The 23,308-nt window shown below is 37.2% G+C and overlaps 1 protein-coding gene across 1 annotated transcript in view; it reads right to left on the bottom strand.

Annotated features, from left to right (window-relative positions):
* Window positions 1–22,934, bottom strand: part of LOC149184627 (3-oxoacyl-[acyl-carrier-protein] synthase I, chloroplastic-like) — a 34,348-nt gene extending 11,414 nt beyond the window's left edge. Inside the window, exon 1 of the mRNA XM_089418961.1 lies at window positions 22,810–22,934. Coding sequence (XP_089275087.1) covers window positions 22,810–22,840 — 31 coding nt within the window. The 5' untranslated portion in view covers window positions 22,841–22,934. The remainder of the gene's footprint in view (window positions 1–22,809) is intronic.
* Window positions 22,935–23,308: the final 374 nt, after the last annotated feature.

Raw genomic sequence — 23,308 nt, 5'->3', positions numbered from 1 at the left:
CTGCTGGCTCGCACCACTGTCCATTGGCTGTCTACAATGCTGCCTCATCCTTTACAACCCCAATTCGCCAGGAAGTCGGCCGCGCGGTTCCCATTCCGCCTTACATGGTTAAATAATTTGTATTCTATCCTTTTTAGCAGACCCGCTATCTCTTGGACAATTCCGGCAGTTCTCCAACTGCTGATAATTCGTTCCCAATCTCTTCCATTGCTAAGTTTCTTCAATATTTCAATCGCAATCTGAGAGTCACCAACTATTTCCAAGTTTGTATAACCATTTCTGATTGCGATTCTCAGCCCCTGGTGGATCGCCCAAAGTTCAGCCTCATTATTCGTCATTTCCCCGCCCCATTCAGCATAAATCCACCTTACCTTCTTCTGACTATCGTGAAATATGCCTCCGAAACCAGCATTTCCAGGATTCCCTTTCGATGCTCCATCAAAGTTTAATTTGATGAAGTTATCTCTGGGGTAGATAAATTTATCTGAATTTTGGGCTCGCGCGCTATGCCTGATGTCCTGCTTATGATACACCATCTCATACTTTAAGTTTAAACTGTTCAGGATCAACTCCTCTGTTTGATTAGCCTTCCAGTCCTCCACGTCCCATTTCTCCACCAAGATTGTTTCCCTCATTAGACTAACCGCTCGTCTCCATATAGTTTCCGAATATTTTATTTTGTCCTGGAATATCCGACGGTTCCTTTCTTTCCATATCATCCATAGCACGAAGCCTGCAATAAGATCCCAAGCTCTGCTAACAACTTTACATTGGAATTTCTCCTTGTTCCATTGGAAAATTATTGCGTTAATGTCTCTGGGAACTATCTCAGATTTGCCGAATATCTTTCTTGTATCCACCCATAATTTCTTAGTGAACGAACAATTAATTAGGAGGTGATTTCGGGTATCCTTTCTTCGTTTTTACAGAGACAACATCTTGAGGGTCCACTGAAGCCTTTTTTTTTAATTCTGTCCCAAGTTAGGATCTTGTTCTTAGCTGCAAGCCATATGAATAGGGAAACTTTCGGCCACCAGTTGCTTCCCCAAATAATTTTCCATTCGAGATTCTCCTCATTTATAGCCTGTGTGTCCGCTAAGTAGTATGCCTCTTTGACGGTGAAAGATCCTTTCATGGAGTTTCCCCATCTAAGAATGTCCCTTCCTGTTCGAGCTCTAATTTTCCTGGAATCCACCTCTTTCATATAAGTTTCTTGTTGCTCTTGATTTAGTTCGCAGTCCCATTCAATTGGTTATGTCCATTTTCTCCAGATTCCATCCAATTCATTATCTTTCCAATAATCTTTGACACATTTTCGATTTCCCCCTATTCTTTCCTGTAGCTGTTGGACCGTCTGAATTCTGTTCATTTTTTCCTTCTGCTACCATTTTTCATCCCAGAAGTTGGCTTCCTCACCTCCTCGAATTTCCCAGAATGTATGGTTTTCTACTATATCTCTGTTCTGTCGAGCTAGATCCCGGATTGTTGAACCCTTGGGGGTTTCTCTCTGTCTCAAAATGTCCACTGTTGTGTCTGGCATATTGTATTTGAGTCTCCAAATGGCTTTCCACAGGTCATTACCCTCTCTTAACCATCGCCACCAGAGCTTCGCTCCTAACACTTTGTTGAGTTTTTCCGGGTCGCGTAAACCCAATCCTCCTTTTTCCTTCCTCTCTGTTAGGTGTTTCCAAGAAACTAGGGCCCATTTTTTCTGTTGATTCGCCCCTCCCCAGATAAATTTTCTCATGATCTCTCTAATCTTTGAACAGACTCCTAAAAGCGCCGCCATTATCGACAGAGGATATATGGGAATAGCTTGGAGGACTGATTTTGCCAGCACTACCCTTCCTGCCATGTTTAAAGTTCTAAAAGCCCAGTTCGCTACTCTGTTTCTCAATTTGTCCAAAACTCCTTGCCAGTTTTTCAATTTTTTGGATGTGAAGTCCAGTAAATTCCCCAGGTATTTCGTAGGCAGCTCTCCTCGTTTAAAGCCCATCAATCTTGTAAGATGAGTTTTAATCTGTTCCATAGTGTTAAATATAAATACACAGGATTTGTCTCTATTAATTTCCAGTCTGGAGGCTTTAGCGAATAAGTCCAAAATCCTCTTCAGCTGTCTCACTTCTTTTACAGTTGGTTCCCCAAATAACATAATATCGTCAACGAATTGCTGATGGGTTAAGGGCAGATCATTACCCCATAGCTTCAAGCCCTTGATTTTGTTCGCTGCTCGTTCTTTTTTAATATATCTACCAAGGCCCTCTGCTGCCAATATGAAAAGAAACGGAGATAATGTGTCTCCTCCCTGTCTAATTCCTCTAGACGCATTAAAAGTTTTTGAGGGGGTTCCATTAACAAGTATGGAGAAGTTCGGAGTTGTAATTAGACTATGAATCCATTTTACCCATCTCTTACTGAAGCCAAAACTTTCCAGAACTTCTTCCAAGTATTTCCAATTCAATCTATCATATGCTTTCGACAGATCTAATTTAATCATCATGCCCTTTTGTTTTTTCATTTTTAATGAGTGGATAACCTCTTGGGTTACTACTAGACCATCTAGGATTTGTCTACCTTCTACAAAACCCGTTTGTTCAGTAGATATTAACTTGTCCAACAGGGGTTTCAATCTTTTGGCAATCAAGGTTGTTATTATCTTGTAAATAACATTACACAATGCCAGGGGTCTAAAACCCTTGGCATCTTCTAAATTATCATTCTTAGGAATCAAAGCATAGAAGGTAGAGTTAATGGCAGGCCATACCTTCTGGTTCATCCGAGATTCTTCTATCAATTCTAGGATTTCTCTTCCCATAAAATGCCATCCCGCTTGGTATAATTCGATCGTGAAACCATCTGGACCTGGAGCTGTACCTTTTTTATGGATTTTACTACTTCTTCTATCTCCTCTAAGTTGGCAGCTCTCATCAGAGCGTTATTTTGGTCTTCTGTAACTAATCGTGGAATGGCCGAGCATATTTCCTTTATTGCTTCCAATCTGTCCACTAGAGGCTCAGCTAGGATATCTTTGTGATGTTCCACCAACACTTGCTCGATTCCTTCTTGCTCAACTACTCTTTCGCCATTCTGGTCTTTAATGGATAATATCTTGTTTCTTTGTCTGTGTTGAATCATTGCCTGATGGAAGAATTTTGTGTTCCTTTCCCCTTCCCTTAACCATTTTATTCTTGACTTCTGCCTCCATAGAATTTCTTCTTGCTTTCGCCTTTCCTCTAGTTTTCCAAGAATTATCCCTTCTTCTCTAATGCTCTCCTCTGTCCTGCCTTCTGTTATTATCTTTTGTTGCACTGATTCCATTTCTCCCTCTAGTTTTTGTTTGTCCTCCATAATGTTACCAAATTCCTCCTTATTCCATGTCTTGATTCTCCCTTTCAACTCTTTAAGTTTCAGTTGGAATGTATGTATCTTTCCTTTACCCTGAACTGTACTTTGCGTCCACCATTCTTCCATTTTCTTTATGAATCCCGGGTCCCTTAACCAAAAGGTTTCAAATCTGAAGGGTCTCCTTCCAAGATTCCGTTTAATATCCACCTCCAGTCTGATAGGCCAATGGTCAGATCCAAGAGATGGCATGATCTTAGCTTCAACGAAAACGTCCTTGTTCATAATAGTTTCTGATACTAGGAAGCGATCAAGTCTCGATGCTATCTGATTCTTGCCCCCCCTCCTATTGTTCCAGGTGCAGATTCCATTGATAGTTTGAATGTCTACAAGTCTTAAATCATCTATCATATCATTGAACATTTCCATGTATTGATCTGATTTTCTTATCCCTCCCTTTTTCTCCTCTAGGGATCAAATTCAGTTAAAATCGCCTCCTATAATCCATGCAGACTCTGAATAAATTCTACGAATTACTTTCATGTTTTTTATAAAGCTTTCTTTTTCTCCTGGGGTATGTGGGCCGTAAACCCCTGAAATAACTACCTTTTCTTTCGTTCCTACTATTCTACCAATGCATGTAAGGATTCTGGTCATACTGGTCCAACCTTCTAGGATTATGTCGTTTGGGTTCCACAAAATTGCAATTCCTCCCGCAGATCCAATAGCATCTTGCCCCATAACTTCGTATTGAAGCTTATTTTTGTTGATTATTTCTTCCAACTGCTGCACTATAATTTTCGTTTCCTGAAGAATCATAATACTCGGTTTATCCTTTTTCAATTTCTCTTTCATGTACCTCTGTTTTCCTTTACTATTCAGACCCCTAATATTCCAGCTGATGATAATCATTTAAAACTTTTGAGAGAGGGGGAAGAATACCTCTGACAGAGGTATCACTTTAACTGAATTTATCAGCGTTTCTCCAACAGTCTGAATGGCTTCACTCAACGTTTTCCGTCCTCTTTTCCTGTTGTTTTTGCCAGAGCCGTCCATTCCCCTCTGACTATTCTCCTGTTCACTTGCTATGGTTATCTGTTTATCCATGTTGTTGTTAACATTGTTTGATATTTTAATTTGGGTTTTCGTTGGAATTTAGTTTTTTTATTTTATTTTATTTTATGTTATGTTATTTGTATTTGAATGAGTTTTAGTTAGAATAAAAAATTAAAAATGTTTGAATAATTTATTTCTTTTTAAACTATGGAAATAGGTTAATACCATAAAAGTACATAAAAACTTAGGGAATACGAAATCTTCAAAATTAATAATTGTAATTCAAATCTCAAAAATTTCCACTCATACTTTATTAAAATAATGTCAAAGTTTCCATTATTTTTTCAACGAAAATATGTAATAACTTCATTGAAGTTAAGTACATGGAGCATTGATAATAAAATTGTTGTCGTTGACATTGTTTGATATTTGATCCCTTCACTAATTTCAATAAATGATTTGATGCTTGACAGTGATGCATGTGAGATGATGAATGGAGTTTAAATTTTCAAACACCTTTGAATTTATAGGGTTTTGTTGGAATTGGTAATGCATCTTTATGTCGTTCCCAGCATGTTAGATATGAATGGAGTAGGATTTGTTGGGATTGGCCATTAAAATAAGAAATATAATAGAAAAAAGAGAGTAAAAGGAAGGATAAAAATAAATATGAAATTATTTAAAGTTTGAAAAATTATATTCATTTTATTATTTTGAAATTGAATTTGTAACCAAATTCTTAATTATTAAATTTATTTATATTTTTATTAAAAAATATATACATGTTGTTATGTTTACCATTAAAAAATTAATAAAATATATAAGACACCATATTCAAATGATTAAATTTAAATACTAGACAACCAATTTACAAAATTCTGAAATCACATATATAATATTTATGCATTACGGTAAGTAACAAGATTCAACATATTTGATTGTAGTCTTTGGAAGAATAAATATTTTCTTATAGATAATGGTAAATTGATTTCATTGATTATTAGTAAAAAAAAATAATTAATTTTTTTATTATATTTTATTTTATTGTGGTATTAGTAATATGATTATTATTTTTATGTTTATAAGTATGTTTACTATGAAATAAATTTTTCAGAATTTTAATTTAATTATGATTGTAGATATTTAATTTAGTAGTAGCATTTATATGAAAAGTTGACATTTATTTTCAAAGTAGTTATGTATTTTTTGTTTTTTTTAATTAAATTGTTAAATTGAATTATCGTTTTTTAGACATGTGGTATTAATAAGTCATGATATTTTAATAAAATCTATTTACAAATTAAAATTCTCCACTAAAATGGTTAAGAATCTTGTTCCATAATTTTAATTATATAATTATTCATTTTTTTAATTAAATTGATAAATTGAATTATGGTTGTTTAGACATGTGGTATTAATAAGCCATGATATTCTAATAAATCTATTTACAAAATAAAAATCTCCACTAAAATAATTAAGAATATTGTTCCTTAATTTTAATTATATAATAATTCTTTAATAATAATAATTTAAATTAAATTATAATTTAGTTATTTGTTCTAAATAATTTTTTTCTAATTTTACTAATATAACATGTATTATATTCTTGGCATATATTCTTACTCTATATATTCTTCGCATATATTCTTCGGTGAAAGAGTTCTGAGGCTCGGTGAAAGAGTTAAAAACATACTCTATATATTCTTCGGTGAAAGTGTTCTGAGGCTCGGTGAAAGAGTCTGCGGGTTGCGGTGGGCACGGGCGATCTGCAGTCAGTTACCAAAGATTACCAAGGGCAGACGGGCAATCTGCAGTCAGGTTTTCTAATATCAGGTGCACACGTTCCTTATCTTTTTCTTTTTCTAATACATATTTGCTCATATAATTTCAAGTATGAATATTTCAACACAGTTACCAAAGATTACCAAGGGAAGACCTAGCACAGTTACTCTACAAGGCCTTTATGAGTATATAGAGTCTTTAGAGAAACGTAGAGAAGAAAGAGAAGCCAAGCTACAAAAAGAGCTAGAAGCCATGCTTTGGAAAATAAATTTGCATCTCTTGAAGACACAATCCAAAAATAAATAGAAAATAAAATAGAAATACTAGAGAATAAAATAGAGACAATGGAGACTAGACTGCAGGTTATAGAAAAACATAACCAAGATACTAACCAACCATCCCAGCAAGGAGATGCTGATACTTTAGAGAGTCTTAAAATGAAAGACATGATTAAAGAACTAGAAGAAAAAGTTAATAGCCACCTCACCCTAAATAATGTGGTAGATAAGTTAGATATCAAACCAATTAAAGATGAAATGAAAAAATTAATAGAATTAGACCACGAACGTAACAAAAGGGCCTTAAACCTTATAATATTCGGTTTAAAAGAGGAAGTAGATGAGGATACTTTAGCCTTAGCCCAGACAGAACTACATAATAGATTACAAATTGAAACATTGTGTCTCATAGAAGCAACAAGGTTGGGGAAATTAACCGAGAATAAAGGAAAACTAATCCGCATAAAGGTGAGCTCCACTGATCATAAGCATGACATACTCAGTAAAACCTCAAGTCTAAAAAGAATGGGAATATTCATAAATGAAGATCTCATTCCAGAAGACCAAGCAAAATTAAGAAAAGAGGTTCAAAAGGTAAAAGAAGCTAGAAAGGAAGGAAAATGGGCAATAATCAGAAATAAAAAAGCCTTTATTCGAGATAGAAACCAAAAAGATAGTAATCAATAGCAATTAAACATGCTCCGGATCCTTTCTTGGAATTGTCGGGGCTTCCCATGGAACAAAGGCCCCAAGCTAAGTTGGATTTCAAATGATGTTGATATTATTTTGCTTGTTGAAACTTGGGAGCACGAAGAATCTAAGGTCCCTAACATAGATGGTTTTACGCTATGGTCTACCTGGAACAAGCGATCCTCCCGTAGAGGCATTGGGTGAATAGCTTGTTACATTAAGAAGAACATCTCCCCCCATGTTAGGATTTATAAAAACGACCCTCACAACCAATATAGTTGGATAGAGATCAAAGACATTAATAATAAAAAGTCCTACATAGCAATATGTTATTCCCCCCATTAATTCTAACTTCTATAAGAAGAAGAATCTAGATAAAACTAACCATTACAATGGTTTAGAGAATGATATTTCTAGCCTAAGGAATGACGATAATATCCTTTTAATAGGTGACTTTAATGCTCGAACTTCAAACAACCAAGCTATTATTCTAAGCAATCATTCCAACCCTAATCCTCTTTGGTTAGACGAAGACCCTACTCTGGCTAGCAGGTACAAAAGGAACTCTGAAGATCTCGGGGAAAATTTGTTTGGGTCGGAGCTAGTCAAGCTCTTTAGTGCTCAGGATCTCATAATTTGCAACGGTCTAAAGAAGTGGCCCAATTCTAGCAAGATGACCTGCATCCATGGACTTGGTAGCAGCGTGGTAGACTACGTTATTTCCGATCTCCCATTATACAACGAAATAATAAATTTTGACATCTTAAACGACCACGAACCTGACTCTGATCATAGGCCTTTACTTATAACTCTCAATTTTGTCATGCATAGAGTTCCCATAGAAAATAATACTTATAGCCAAAAGAACTTAATATTTGATAGAAATAAAAATGATCTCTTTCTAAATGAATTAAAAACTAATTTGCTTCCTTTATCTAATATAGACAACATTGAAGACCTCTATCATAATTTTACTACAACCCTCTCATATTCTATTAACAAGTTTTCAATTGAAGTTTCAAATAATAAAAGAAATAGCAAAACCAATCCATGGTATGACAAAGATTGTAAAAGTGCAAGGAGAGCAATTAAGGAAGCTGTTGATGAATCTCTTAAAATGGACAAGATAAAAATATACAAAGCCCTAACTAAAAGGAAAAAGAGGCAGTACATTCGTCAAAGACAGGAGAATCTCTTACACCTCTCTAAGGTAGCTCCTAAGAAATTTTGGAGGCAGATTCTAACTAGGAAGACTAAGGATAATAATAAAATTGCTCTTCACGATTGGAATTCCTATCTTAAAAAGCTTTATGAATCTCCAAATGTCATGGATAATTTGGAAACCCTTCTCACAACGAAAGAAGTTTTCTCTTTAGAAGACATTAAGTTTGGGGTTAATCGCCTCGCTAATGGGAAAGCTAAGGACATTGAAGGTTACCAAGCGGAAATCTTAAAAATTGGAGGTCCTGTCCTCATCCCCCACATCCACAAGCTTTTCAATCAAGTAGTCAAGCAAGGGTTCCCTAAACCTTGGACTGAGAGCCTCATTATCCCTATTTTTAAAAGTGGGGATACAAATAACCCCTCTAATTATCGAACAATTATGATCAACCCTCTCTTAGCCAAGTTATATGGTAGTATTTTGGAAAAGAAGTTAAGCATATGGCTTGAAAGTGAAGGTAAGCGGGCTAAAGGCCTAGCAGGTTTCAGAAGGCATCACTTAACAACAGACCACCTTGTTACGCTTAGGATCATTGCGGAGGAATGTCGTAATGATAAATCCAATTTATTTTGTTGCTTTGTGGACTTTAGAAAGGCTTTCGATACGGTTCCTAGATACAACCTTTGGAATAGATTAGAAGAGCTAAAGGTTCCTCTCGAGTTGAGAGCTGTCGCTATAAGGTTATACGAGAATGTAATTGCCAAGCTAAAGAGCGATGAAGGGTGGTCGAAAGATATTAAGTGTAACATCGGAGTTAAACAAGGTTGCCCCCTCTCCCCTACCCTATTTGGCATTTACATCGATAAGCTCGAAGGCTATTTAGAGGAAGCAGGATGTGATGGCACGATCTTAGCTGGGATAGTCGTCATCCTTCTTCTTTATGCTGACGATATTGTTCTTTTGGCAAGGTGCCCATCTGATCTTAATAAGCAACTCAGGCTTCTTAAGGATTTCTGCTCTACCATGGGTATGACTGTTAACACTGACAAAACAAAAGTTATGATTATCAAATCCAAGAAGGACACTTACGCTAATTTTATGTATGACAATAATAACTTGGAGGAAGTGTATTCTTACAAGTACCTAGGAATTGATATTCATCAGAAGCTCAACTGGAACCATAGCATTGAGAAAAGGATTAATGGGGGGTGGAAAGCTTACTTTGGTCTTGAAAATAATTGTAAAATAGCAAACCTTGTAATGTGGGATAAAAAGAAGTTCCTCTTTGAAACTTTAGTCACTCCTGTTATCTTATATGGCTGTGAGGTTTGGGGTTGCAGCATCTCCAGAGAATCATGGAGAAAGATTGAGAAAATCCAAAAGCGTTTTATAACTTATAACCTGAAAATTAAAAGTAATACACCCTATCCTATTCTCCTTATAGAAGCAGGTCTTTCCCCTATTGAGAGCCTAGCTATGCTTAGGTTTTTGTTGTACAAGCACAAAATCAGTAACATAGACGATCATAGACTTCCTAAGCTAGCTTTAAATTCTAGCCAAAACCACCTAAGGTCAATCGAGGGTGGCATAAAGACACAAGGGCCTGGTTAAACTATTGGGAGATCAATGAAAATGATGCATTGCAAAACATAAATAACATTAAAGATATTGTTACTTCTAAGTTCAAAGAAAAATGTGGTGTGAGAAAGACTTAGCGGCTAAAAGAAAATTAAGTTATTATAAGAAGGTCATCAACCCCACCCTAGAAGATCAAAAGTATCTCTCTATTTTAACTAGCTCAAAGAAGAAAATTAATATAGCAAAGATTAGAACGAATTCTCATGAGCTCCATAGTGAAACAGGTCGTTGGTCGTTGGGCAGTTCCTAAAACGCCATAGACGGAAAGGATCTGCCATATATGTGAGAATAGGAACATCGAGGATGAAAACCACTTCCTCTAAGAGTGCCCCGCGTATAACCACATTAGATCTCAGTTTCACAATCTTTGTTACAACACTGACGTTCCTAGCTTTTTACAATGTCAAAATTATAGTGAGCTCGGGAGGCTTCTTTCCAAGCTTTTTGAGCATAGGAATAAAATCTTAAATCAAAATAGATAATTTATTTCTTTAGGTCCGATAGACCATTATTTGGTCTCAACGGACGTTAACCATCATCATCATCATCATCAATAAATCTTTTAAATTTATCTTGTAGTAAATATTTTAATATAACTATTTACCAAATATTTAATTTATATGACTATGACAATTATATTTTATTTTTATTCATCCTACATTATTGTAAATATTTATATTTATATAAATATCAATATAATTACTATCACTTTAAAAATAAATATCAAGAACAAACAATGCTCACTGATGCACAGGAGAAATAGACTTGAAAAGATTAAATATTCTAATATAACTATTTACTAAATATTTAATTTATATCACTATAACAATAATAGTTTATTTTTATTCATCATGCATATAGTAAATATTTACATTTATATAAATATCAATGTGATTACTATCACTTTGAAGATAAATATCAAGAAAGAACAATGCCCACTGATGCACCCGGAGAAATGGGCTTGAAAAGATTATTCTCTCGCTCAAGAGAATCTGGAGCGTTGAAAAGAGAGGTAGCAGGGATCAGGGTTTCTACCCCATTCGCAGCGATCGGGAACAAAGGTTATAAATATCCCCGTGGAATCAGAATTGACTTTAAATTTTTTTGTTAAACGTCTTTAATAAAAGATTCCAAGTACAGCGTGATTTGAGGCAAAGTTTAAAAAACCAAAATTCAAATTTCATTGAGTACACTACTTATTGTAATAGTAAGTAAAAAAACAGATTAAAACTGACTAAAAAATTCAAAATTCCAACTATGGCAATGCACTTGATTCTGCCAACGCTAAGACAACAGCCCAGGATCTCACTGACCGCCCGTTGCCTTACCCCGTGCAATCTCGGCTTGATTTGGCGGAGTTGAAAGGGCGTCCTCTTACTCCATCAGATGGTTCTTCCATCGTTTAGACGTTTCCAAAGTTATGCCTTCCAAAGCAAAGTAGGATTTTCGGTGGGGAAAAGTATCTCTATCAATTTCTGGAATACTTCTGAAATTAGTAATCAGAATAAATTCAGTAATTTAATTTTGGTGGGAAAATCTTGGTTTTTAGTGGAATTTTAAAAAATTATAGTTATTAAGTTATGGAATTTGTAATGGAGTTGTTTATAATGATTTTTTGGAGTTTTTGTGTCGAAATTAGGTGGAAAAATTTGAAGTGAAATCTTGATTTGTATTATTTAAAATAATTTTTTCATTCTATATATGGATTCAGCAACATTAAAAACTCCTAGGGTACTTCTCTTATGCAAGAGTTACCCATCAATCTCGTGATTTCAATGAATTCCCGTTGGATTTTAGAGCAATTAAACCAGAAATCCACCGGAAAAGATTCCAAAAAGTCGCACTAAAGAGCTAGGGCACTTCTATTGTGCAGGGTTTACCCATCAATCTTGTGATTTCAATGAATTCCGGCCAGATTTTAGAGAAATTAAACCTGAAAAATATACCGAAATCCACCAAAAAAATTCCAAAAAATCACACTAAAAACAATTACATTTGTAATATTTTAAAAAATTTGATGATGTGAATTTTATTTCTAATTTAAAAAATCAAATTATAATTATTAAATTGTAAAATTTAAAATACTTTAAAATTTTAAATTTTTTTTGATAATACTGAATTTATTTTTAATATTAAAATTATTATTAAAACATTAAAAATTTAACATCTTTAACATTTTAGGATCCAAAAACTGCCAAACTCTTAAAAAAATATATTCCCAATGATAAACAAAGCTATTCCCAATGATAAACAAAGCCCACCAAACTTTATGAAGCACTCGGAAGCAATTGTAGGTTTCTGTTTGTTTGCCTTTTTCTGCAAGCAATATCCGCAACTCTTCAAGTGATACAGCTTGTGGGAGTTTAATGTTTGATGGCGGAGTTTGTGAGAGTTTAATGTTTGATGGTGGAAATTAAAAGGATTCGAGCTAGTTTAATGTTTGACTATATAAATTAAAAGAGAGAATGGTAATTAAATGTGGGTTTAGTTTGCTCTTTTAATTCTGTACTAGGGCTTAATTTTTTTCCTATTTATTAAATAAATATAAATGATAATAACAAATTTTTGATATGTTAATTATTAATAGTAATGTTAACTAATTACTAATAGTAAAATAATTAATTAATTAAATTTTCTTTAACACCCACGGTTATATGGTTTAATAATTTTATTTAAATTTTATATTCTTTAGTATTGACAATGTTTAAACATTGTTTTTGAAACTATAAAATAATTACTCTCAATGGTTTCGTGAAGATATATTCTAGTTGATCTTTAAATCTATAAAATTGAATATAAATATTACCATTATGTTGATGGTATTAGATGCCACCAACAATTAGGGGGTCTCCCCAATGTGAAGTCCCAATTAGAGCTCACATTGATAGGGATAAGAGCCCTATCCTGTATGTAGGCGTGACTTTAACATCTCTTCATTTGACAACTAGGAGTGAAAACCAGCATGACATCTTCTCATTTGACAACGAGGAGTGAAAATCAACATGACATCTCATTTGAAAATGAGGAGTGAAAACCAACATGATGGTAGTCGCGCCTACATACAGGATGGGGCTCTTACAAGAGATATTGCACTTTACTTGCATCCATCAACCTTTTGATGTTTTTCCTTTGATATGGCTAACTAGTTCCTACACACACAATGGGGCTTTTACATGAGATATTGCGCTTTAATTGCATCCAACAACCTTTTGATGTTGTTCCTTTGATATGGCTAACTAGTTCCTAAAACTTGCGTGGAACCATCTTACCATCTTGTAACTTCTTTGAGAAACCCTAGCTCCCTCCATATGGTCAAAGTTCTCACTCCCCTCCTTCTACCGACAAGAAAGACACATCGATCATACATATTTACAAACAAAGAATGATATTAAAACAAAATAAATTGACTAAAAAAATGATGTTAAAACAAAATAAATTGATTAAAAGAGAGATATGAATTTGGACCCCTTTATAGTCTTTTTTTTGCCATAGTGTTGTTAAAGCATGTGGACTCTTCATGTTTTTTCCCAAGCTTCAAAATGTTCACAACAAATCCTGAAAGAACTACCAACATCTATCTTTGTTCAAACATTAATGGCAGTGTTTTCATTTCAATTTAAGCATCCTCAACCAACCTTTGCAAATCACATTGGGAAGGATCTTGTTCTCATATTTATAGAGTCATTTCCTTGGAAATAAATAATGCATTTCAACACGTGATTATTCCTAATAAGTGGACTTGAATTTGAAATGATCTAAGAGGTACTCCATCAAATGGTGTTTTATCCAAAATACCAAAAGCTTTGCCATGATAAATAAGGATTCTGGAGTAAGGCCCAAAATTCTAAATCATTTTGTAACGTTGATGGCAACACGTTTTTTCTTGCTTACAATATCCATTAGTAATCGAGCCATAACAAAATCAGTTAGCCAGACAAGCATTTCTTGCGTTAGATTGTTGGCTTCCTACAATCTTCCTCCTTTTCTTAGCCCAGGTAGATAATTAAACCTGGAAAATAATCTCGCTTCCTTGCCTCGATTATCTCCTTTGTTAACGGAGACCACCGATAATTGCAGTGGCCTCCTCATACTCTGCGAATAGCTTGTCCACTTTTCCTGCCATATTGTAGAATACCTTGTGGTAATTTTGCTCCTCTTCCCAACGAGATTCTTCATTGGCCATGTTTCTTCTTCGTTGTGCACATCCTACTTCAGGATCAAAGGACTGAAGTGTTCCTTCTCCTTTTCACAGATTGTTTCGGGTTAGCATAAAACCCTGCAATTCACATCTACAAAGACCTGCTCTAATACCAAAATTGATCCAAGATCTTGTACCTACAGATGCATCAGAATTACATAAAACAAAGCTTCTTAACCATAGAACTTAAACACACATAAACAATGCAGAAATAACTAGAAGAACATGAAAACCGTGACACAAAGATTTGATTACGAAGTTCATCCAATTTGGACTATGTCTTCAGTGTAGGAATTTACAGGGTAAGTTCCACAGAAAGAATACCAAAAGGACACCGCTCACAACCAAATCTCAAATCAATACACCAGTATTTTTGACGTGGTTAAAACCCTCAGAGTGCAAGGAGGGAAACAGTCCACGGCCTGTCCCAACGTGGGTACTACAGGCAATTTATTAATCAAAGAATGAAAATTTACATAAGCTTCTCTCATGCACGGATTACCCGAACAATGACCCTCCATGCGCTTTAAATAGAACTCATGGACCAATCGGGTGTCAAGCCACGGATCAAGTGTCGGTAATACCGAGGTGAGAGTGAACCGTCGGATCACTACATATCGTGACCGTCGGATTGTAAGTTACAAAATGTACAACGGTAAAGAAACACACTTTACCTAACTCTAACCTAACTCTATACTAGACCAAGTTGAACTTAACTATATCCTATGTGTCGGAATATCCTAACATCCCCCCTTAAGAACAACTTGGGATAGGATTGAAGGATTTACAAATATGACACAATAGGAGAAGGAAGGAGGCACTAGAGCCTATCCCCCCTTAGTGACAACTTCCTGAACTCCAAGCATATATCGAAGTTTAGTGAACTTCGCCTCTGTGAGAGCCTTTGTGAAGATGTCTGCAACCTGATCATCTGTTGGACAATATTGCACTTCAAGAACATGGTCATGAATGAGCTTTCTGATGAAGTGCATGTGTAGTTCAATGTGTTTGCTGCGCTGATGCTGGACTGGATCTTTGCATAGCTGAATGGCACTTTGATTATCACACCAAAGTGTGGTTGGATGCTGCTGCTCAAAGCCAAACTCTGATAGGATCTGACGAAGCCACAAGGCTTCCTTACTAGCTTCCACGGCACCACGATACTCTGCTTCTGCTGACGAAAGAGAAATGGCAGCCTGTTTCTTACAAGCCCATGTAATAGGTCCTGAACCAAGAGTGAAGACATAACCGGCAGTAGACTTCCGATCATCAGGGTCACCAGCCCAATCAGAATCAGTGAAACCAACTAACAGAGGAGCTGCTTTGGCACTGTAATGAATCCCAAACTGTACTGTACCTCGAACATAACGAAGTATTCTTTTAGCTGCTTTCCAATGACTTTCACGGGGGTTTTGCATAAAACGAGCAACAAGGCCAACAGCAAAGGAAAGATCAGGACGAGTATGGGTTAAATACAAGAGTTTTCCGACAAGTTGACGGTATAAGGTAGCATCAACTTCAGGAGAAGTACAAGAGACTGAAAGTTTGACTCCAGACTGAAAGGGAGAAGGGGCTGGCTTACAGTCTTCCATGTGAAAATGACGAAGAATATCACAAGCATACTTGGACTGGGAAAGGAAAATACCCTCTTGGGATTGCAAGACTTGAAGACCGAGAAAATAGTGTAAATGTCCTAAGTCTGTCATTTCAAATTTCTTTTTAAGGCTGGACTTCACATGGTTTATAAGGTTGGGATCACTACCAGTAAGAATAAGATCATCAACATAAAGAACAAGGATGATAAGAGAGTTGCCCACTTTCTTGGTGTAGACAGTATTGTCAGAATGACACCTAGAAAAGCCAGATTCTAAAAGAAAGTTATCCATTTTGGCATACCAAGCCCGAGGAGCTTGCTTGAGGCCATAAAGGGATTTCTTAAGTCAACAAACAAGGCTGGAGTCTGTTTGTATGAAGCCAATGGGTTGTTCCATATAGATTTCTTCCTGCAAGTCCCCATGCAAGAAGGCAGATTTAACATCCATCTGATGGACTTCCCATTTTAAAGAGGCAGCAAGGGAAAGAACAAGGCGGATAGAGTTCATTTTGGCAACAGGGGAGAAGGTTTCAGTGTAGTCAATGCCTTCAACCTGTGAAAAGCCCTTAGCAACGAGACGAGCTTTATGTTTATCAACTTTCCCATCTGGTCCATACTTGGTTCTGTAAACCCATTTACATCTAACAAGTTTGCGTCCCTTTGGTAGAGGAACAAGATCCCATGTATCATTTGTCATTAATGAATGATATTCTTCATTCATAGCTGCTTCCCAATGTGGATGGCCTGAAGCTTCTGCAAAAGTGTCAGGATCATGATTTACTGGAGCTTGAGCCAGTAAAGAAGAGGCTCTTTCAAACTGAGAACGTGTACGTCGCTGATCTGTAGGATCACCGGCAAGATCACCTGCTGCATCCCGAGTAGCACGGACCCATCTTGGAAGTTGAGGATCCTGAGAAGGTGGGGGAGGATTATCATCCTCGCTTTCATCATCTGAAGAAGAAAGGTTTTCAAAAGTAGAAGAGATAGGAAGAGGTGGCACATCCGCCGGACTAGGCTCGCAGGCCGATTTATTTTCATCAAATTTTACATCTCTTCTAATGATAACATTTTTGGACTTAAATGGAATAAGTCTATAACCTTTTACATCTTCAGAATATCCAACAAAAGTACATTTCTCACTCTTAGGTTCTAAAGCTTTATGCTTTTCATCTGGAATATGGGCCCATGCTTCACTTCCAAACACACGAAAGTGACTTACATCTGGTTTAATGGAACTCCAAGCTTCTTCTGGAGTGATATTCTCTAGAACCTTAGTAGGAGTGCGATTGATTATATAATTTGCACAATTAATTGCTTCGGCCCAAAAACTAAGACTGAGTCCTTTAGATTGCAGCATACAATTAGCCATTTCCTTTAAGGTGCGATTTTTCCTTTCAGCTACACCATTTTGTTGTGGAGTGTATGGAACAGTATGTTGCATTTGAATTCCATTTTCGGTGCAAAAGTTGATGAATGTGTTTTTAACATATTCTCCACCATTATCAGTTCTTAGCTTAAGAATTTGATGTCCAGATTGTTTTTCAACAAAGGCTTTGAAGGCCAAAAAAGTGTTAAATACTTCGCTCTTGAGTTTTAAGAAGTATACCCAAGTGCGTCTGGAGAAATCATCAATGAAAGTTAAGAAGTACTTGCAGCCAGAGAATGAAGCAACAGGAAGAGGACCACATAAATCACTGTGCACAAGCTGTAAAGGGGCTGAGGCGTGCCAAGAGGCACGTTTGTCAAAACTGTCCCGATGATGTTTTCCGAGTACACATCCGGAACAAACACCATCTCTGCAAGATACCATAGGAAGACCTGTCACCATATTTTCTTTACATAGATGCTGAAGGGAGCGATAGTTTAAGTGACCAAATCGCTCATGCCAAAGTTTGCTCACTTCATCATTATGAGCAACAAATACTGAGGGAAGATTGGATGACCCAAAGTTGTGAAACTTATACAACCTTTTGGAATCATCAGCAAGACCAGTAGCTAGAATCTGTTTAGGATCTTTTAGATCCTTGATTACAACATCATGAGGTGAAAATTCAACAATTTTACCTTCACCTGAGTGAGTTATCTGATAGACAGATAGAAGGTTGCAGGATAAGGTTGGAACACATAATACATCATTAAACTGACCATTGTCTAGATGAACAGTTCCAGTCCCTACAACATTAAGAGATCTATCATCACCAATATATATATTTTTGGTGTTACAATCATTTAAAGAAGAAAACATGGCTTGGTTTTTGGCCATGTGACAAGAGGCTCCAGAATCAATGAGCCACTCATGAGAATGAGAAGAAGAAGAAGATACATTTAATGCATAACCAGACTGAGATGATTGACAATGAGATGCAGAAAGTGCCATTCCGGAAGTTGAAGTTGAAGTAGGCTCCACATGGATGTTATGTTTCTTCATTGCGGCTTCCAAGGCTTCCATCTTCTTAAAGCATTTAGATTCTAAGTGGCCATCTCGATTACAAAAGTTACAATGTCTATCAGTCTTCTTCCATTTGTTTTTATTGGTCTTATCATTTTGCTGAAATGATCTTTCATTTTGAGGCTGAGATGGTTTAGGACCATTCTTTTGAGGATATGACTTCTTAGGATTCTTTGAATTTGGTTGCTGCTGGGCGGCTAACGCTTTCGTGGAAGAGTTTCCAAGATTAAGAAGACCAAGGTGTAAGAGTTTTTCTTGTTCTCTTATTAAGGAATCACAAAAGGAGTCAAAGGAAGGGGCCTTGTAGTCTTGTCCTTGACAAATGAAAGCTTCCCTTGTAGAATGGAAAGTGGAAACAAATACAGAGTAGGCTGGTCCCAACTTAGTAAGGATGGAATAAATAAGGTTACCATCTTCTTTCTTAACTTTAACACCTTCCAAGAGATATCTAAGGGTCTTGAATTTGGACAAGAAATCTTCAATGCAAGAAAAATTATTAGGATCCAAAGTAAGCAGCTCATTTTCAAGTTGATGGGCTCTAATTTCATTTTTAATCCCAAAAACTTTAGCAAGTTTTTCTAATGCTTCATGAGGAGTCTCAAGTCCTGCAATGTGGAATCTAAGATCAGGAGAAATAGACATCCCTATCAAACCACGTGCTTGATCTTGTCTATTTTCCCATTTTGCTGCCTTGTCTTCATCTTTTGGTTTCTTCTCTTGGTTTGTGGCTATTCTGAAGAGACCTTTACTTCTAAGTAAATCTTCCATGTATTCTACCCATTGGAAGTAGTTAGTGCTGTCAAGAATGACTTGGCATGGACTTTCCATTTTAAAAAAAACTGAAGCTGAAGATGCTGAAAGTAAGTGTTCCAACGGATAGATCTCGAAAAAATAGGCGGTTTTAAAAAAAAACGGCTCTGAAAAAGGCTTCCGGATGAAGAAGTTATGGCTTTTTGAAAAAAAATTGTTGACGTTGCCGGCAAAGTGCGCGAATGTGCGGGAATGAAAAAATCCGCCCCCACAAAATGGAGACTTGAACCCAAGACCTCTACTCTCTTAAAATAGCTTTGAACCAATTGATCTATACAAAAAATTTGAGAGAGAGAGAGAGAGAGAGAGAGGGGGGGGCCTTGATTTGCGTGCTTGCCTTGAGAAAGCTCTTTTTCCCTACAAAACACAAAACACAAAACCCAACACGAATATGCAAAGAAAAACGAACCTTGCGGCTCGAAGTTAGCTTTAGCCAAAAAACTAGAAATTTTTTAAAAAAAATCTCAAAGTTAGCTTTAGCCGAAAAACTAAATATTTTTCTCAATGTTTCTGATTTTCCGAGATCACACTAAGGTGCAGGGAAAAGAGCATACGCATGAGAAAAATCCTTCCTTTCTGTTTCTGATTTGCCCAGATCGCACAGAGTCGCAGGGCAAAGAGCATACGCAGAAATGAAAGGTATAGATCCGGTTAAAAAAAAAGGCTAAATAAACTGAGACCGAAATAAGCAGAGAGAAAATAACAGTAAACTGCAAAAGAAACACTGTATACCTCCCGATCTGAAAAATGACGCAGCTAGGGCTACCGGAAACCTTTTCGCGTGAAACGAAAGGGGTTCCTCACTGGAACAGATGCTCCGAACGCAACAGAGCAGTCCTCTCGGCCCGAAAGCAGTCAGAAACAGCAGATCTAGGAAACGACAGCCGCATGCAGTTCTACCGGCTTCAGATTTGGATCACCAACGGACGCGGCCCTCAAATAGCTCTGATACCATGTAGGAATTTACAGGGTAAGTTCCACAGAAAGAATACCAAAAGGACACCGCTCACAACCAGATCTCAAATCAATACACCAGTATTTTTGACGTGGTTAAAACCCTCAAAGTGCAAGGAGGGAAACAGTCCACGGCCTGTCCCAACGTGGGTACTACAGGCAATTTATTAATCAAAGAATGAAAATTTACATAAGCTTCTCTCATGCACGGATTACCCGAACAATGACCCTCCATGCGCTTTAAATAGAACTCATGGACCAATCGGGTGTCAAGCCACGGATCAAGTGTCGGTAATACCGAGGTGAGAGTGAACCGTCGGATCACTACATATCGTGACCGTCGGATTGTAAGTTACAAAATGTACAACGGTAAAGAAACACACTTTACCTAACTCTAACCTAACTCTATACTAGACCAAGTTGAACTTAACTATATCCTATGTGTCGGAATATCCTAACATTCAGGTCCTGCTCAATAGTGGGGAGGCCTTCATTCATTAAGTGACATAAAAAAAGAGATAAAAGTACAAGAAAGAGCCTTTACAATCCTTATACCTTCACGCTGGAAGATGGACAAAGAATAGAGAGCCCAGCTTCATAAACAGAGAGTACCACTGAACTCCTAGTGAAAAATCGTGCAAAAACACCTATCCAAGCTCCTAATTTGGATAATCGAGCTTTCTGCAACTTCTCGGAACCTCCTTGCTGCTCAAGACGAGGTCCCGACCTGCGGCCAGGGTTAGGGTCTGTTGTACAATGGATTCTAAATTAATCGATCAGCCCTCCCCGCCTTCTTCCAACACTAAAAGGTCTTTTATACAATCATGGCGGCAATTCCTCAACTCCCGGACAGTTTTAACCATAGGCCAAGTTAGGCATGCGGGATTGTCTTAAGACCAGGGATCTCGGGCCTAAATGATACATGCAACAAACCTTTACAAGTATGGTGAAACCCTTTTTAAATATGGCATGAAACCTCTTTGATTGCGTGTTGAACTCGTCGGTTGATGCTATCAGTGGTTCTTCGCAATCGACGTTCCATCGGCGTACAAAGCAACCCTTATATCACGCGACCTCTGATACAGCGGACCCGTCGGGCTTATACAACATAATATATAACATATCGCATCCGGGGACACCATCGCAATCGCAATCGGCGCTTAAACCATCGGCATATCAACCCAACTTACGTTTTGTGATAACACAGACCTGTCAGGATTATAAATCTCAATGTATAAAACATCACATCTTGCAGTCCTATCGCAATGGACGATTACTAACCAGGCCGCTTCGCATCCACTTGCCCTTATGCGATTGCGATATGCGATATATTGCATCGCAAATAGGCTCTGCCAAGGGCTGATCCTTAACACCTGTTCCTCCGATCCGTGATGTGCGATGTCGAAATCACAACCGGGATCCTGTTGGGGCTGATTCTTAACCACTTTATTTTTTTGCAAGTGTGATATGTGATTATCGCATCACAATTTGCCTAGAGCTGATTTTCCCTTAAGCCGCTTCATCTCCTTGCTGCGACATGCGATATGTGGGGCCAATGGCAGCGTGCCATTTGGCACTCCCCCATTCCATGAGACTTTTGTCACATCATCTCCTCCTGCCACCTGGACAAGTCAATCTTGAACTTTGACTTGATCTAACTTCTTCACATGAACTCGGATTTGAGTGTCGTTCACACCGTTGGAATCAGAGTGATGGGCACTTCGATCCAATGCTAAGTTTATCCAGATTATTCCACTTTGAGTTTTGAGTCTTTTACCATGCCACTGGTACTTTTCTGAGATCCACCTGGATCAATACTCCAAGATCCTCCTGGATCAATGCAACAAGTCAATGGTGAATTGATTTCACTCATCCACAGAGAAAAATAAGTTATGTTCAAACTCTACATTTTCAGAAGGAGATTTCATGAGTCACCAAGCTACACACCGATTTGGTGAGTTAGGCTTGGTATCGAGACCCCATATCCCGTGGTAGGCAGAAAATTATATGGCAACTAGGAAGGAGGGAACCGACTTGGTGTACATAGCGAACGTGAAGTAAAGCTTATACACAGGAGTAGAGAGGGAAAATACGTATAAGACAAGTCAACCACAAATATTAGGTAAGGAAGATACCTAAGAGAAGACACTGGACAAATTGTAATAACCCAATGTTAAAAGGTAAGAAGAGTTTACTTGTATTTGAGACAATTTGAGAAAAAAGAAAGTAGGCTTCCTTGACCATTGGAACACTAGAACACCAAGGAGGAAGTGTTAGGAAGTCAACAAGCCACGATATGTTGATACAAGTAAAAACGCATAAAAGATTATGTACAAGGAAAGTAAATTTAATTTGGAAGAATTTCATAGCCTCACGTGTTGAAGGGAGAAGTATAACTGTAAACCCTAGCATATGAATGGCAAAATCCCTCGTACATCGAAATGGGCCTAAGTTTATAGAGAATGGTGATGAAAACCTAGGACTATAACAGAAAACATATGACAATTAGGCAAAAAAATTTAGAACCGGGAACAAAAGAAAGACAACATGAATTTGCTAGGGGTCACATTCGACTACGGTAGAACTGCCATAAAACATACTTGGAACAATCATACTACTTGTGAACTGATGAAGTCGCTGGAACAATTATGGCGCACCCATAGGAACAAAGAGGGGTGCACCAGAAACCCTTAAAAATGCAACGATGCTCTCTAGCAGTGAACCATAGAAATTAAAAACCCTTAATTGAGTTTCAGAATGAGAACAAAAATTAAAAGAATGAGAAAAGTAGTGAACGCTCCATTAGTGAAATAAGGGTTGACCATAACATTACTAACCACCTGGGAACGAACATACCTGGCGGTGGTGGGATTGATTTGGTTGCCATGGCTCAGGCAGTGGCTCAACTGCCATTCTTCGGGAAACTTGTGCCATGGTTTCAAGCGAAATGGCCGGACCATCCATGAAAAAGATGAATGAAATTGAAACTGGCAAGGAGGAATTGGCTGTTAGGGTTATTGAAGAGAGACAACCACCGTCGATCCACAAGACTCTCATCCCATCATTCGTGCAGGAGGAACTCACACACCCTGGTGCACTTCACATGGGCATGGTATACGTGTCCACGACAGATTGTTCCACCAATCCAAACCTATACGAGCCATTTCAAGCGTCATAAAGGTACGGTACATGAGCCCCAGTGATACCTTGGTAGTGATCCACCTTGGTTTGTTACACCATTCCAAGAAAGACTTTAGCACCATCATTTAAATGGAGCACAATACCCTTAAAAAAAATGAAAACATCATAATCCAAGGTGACAATAAAATTAAACATACACCTAGATCGAAAGGGG

This window comes from Pinus tabuliformis, chromosome 3_2 (assembly GCF_031772625.1).
Source record: "Pinus tabuliformis cultivar Carrire ecotype Pingquan chromosome 3_2, CPIR1, whole genome shotgun sequence".
Taxonomy (NCBI): domain Eukaryota; kingdom Viridiplantae; phylum Streptophyta; class Pinopsida; order Pinales; family Pinaceae; genus Pinus; species Pinus tabuliformis.
Note: the sequence above shows the minus strand (reverse complement) of the source record. Positions and strands in the feature narration are given on the sequence as shown.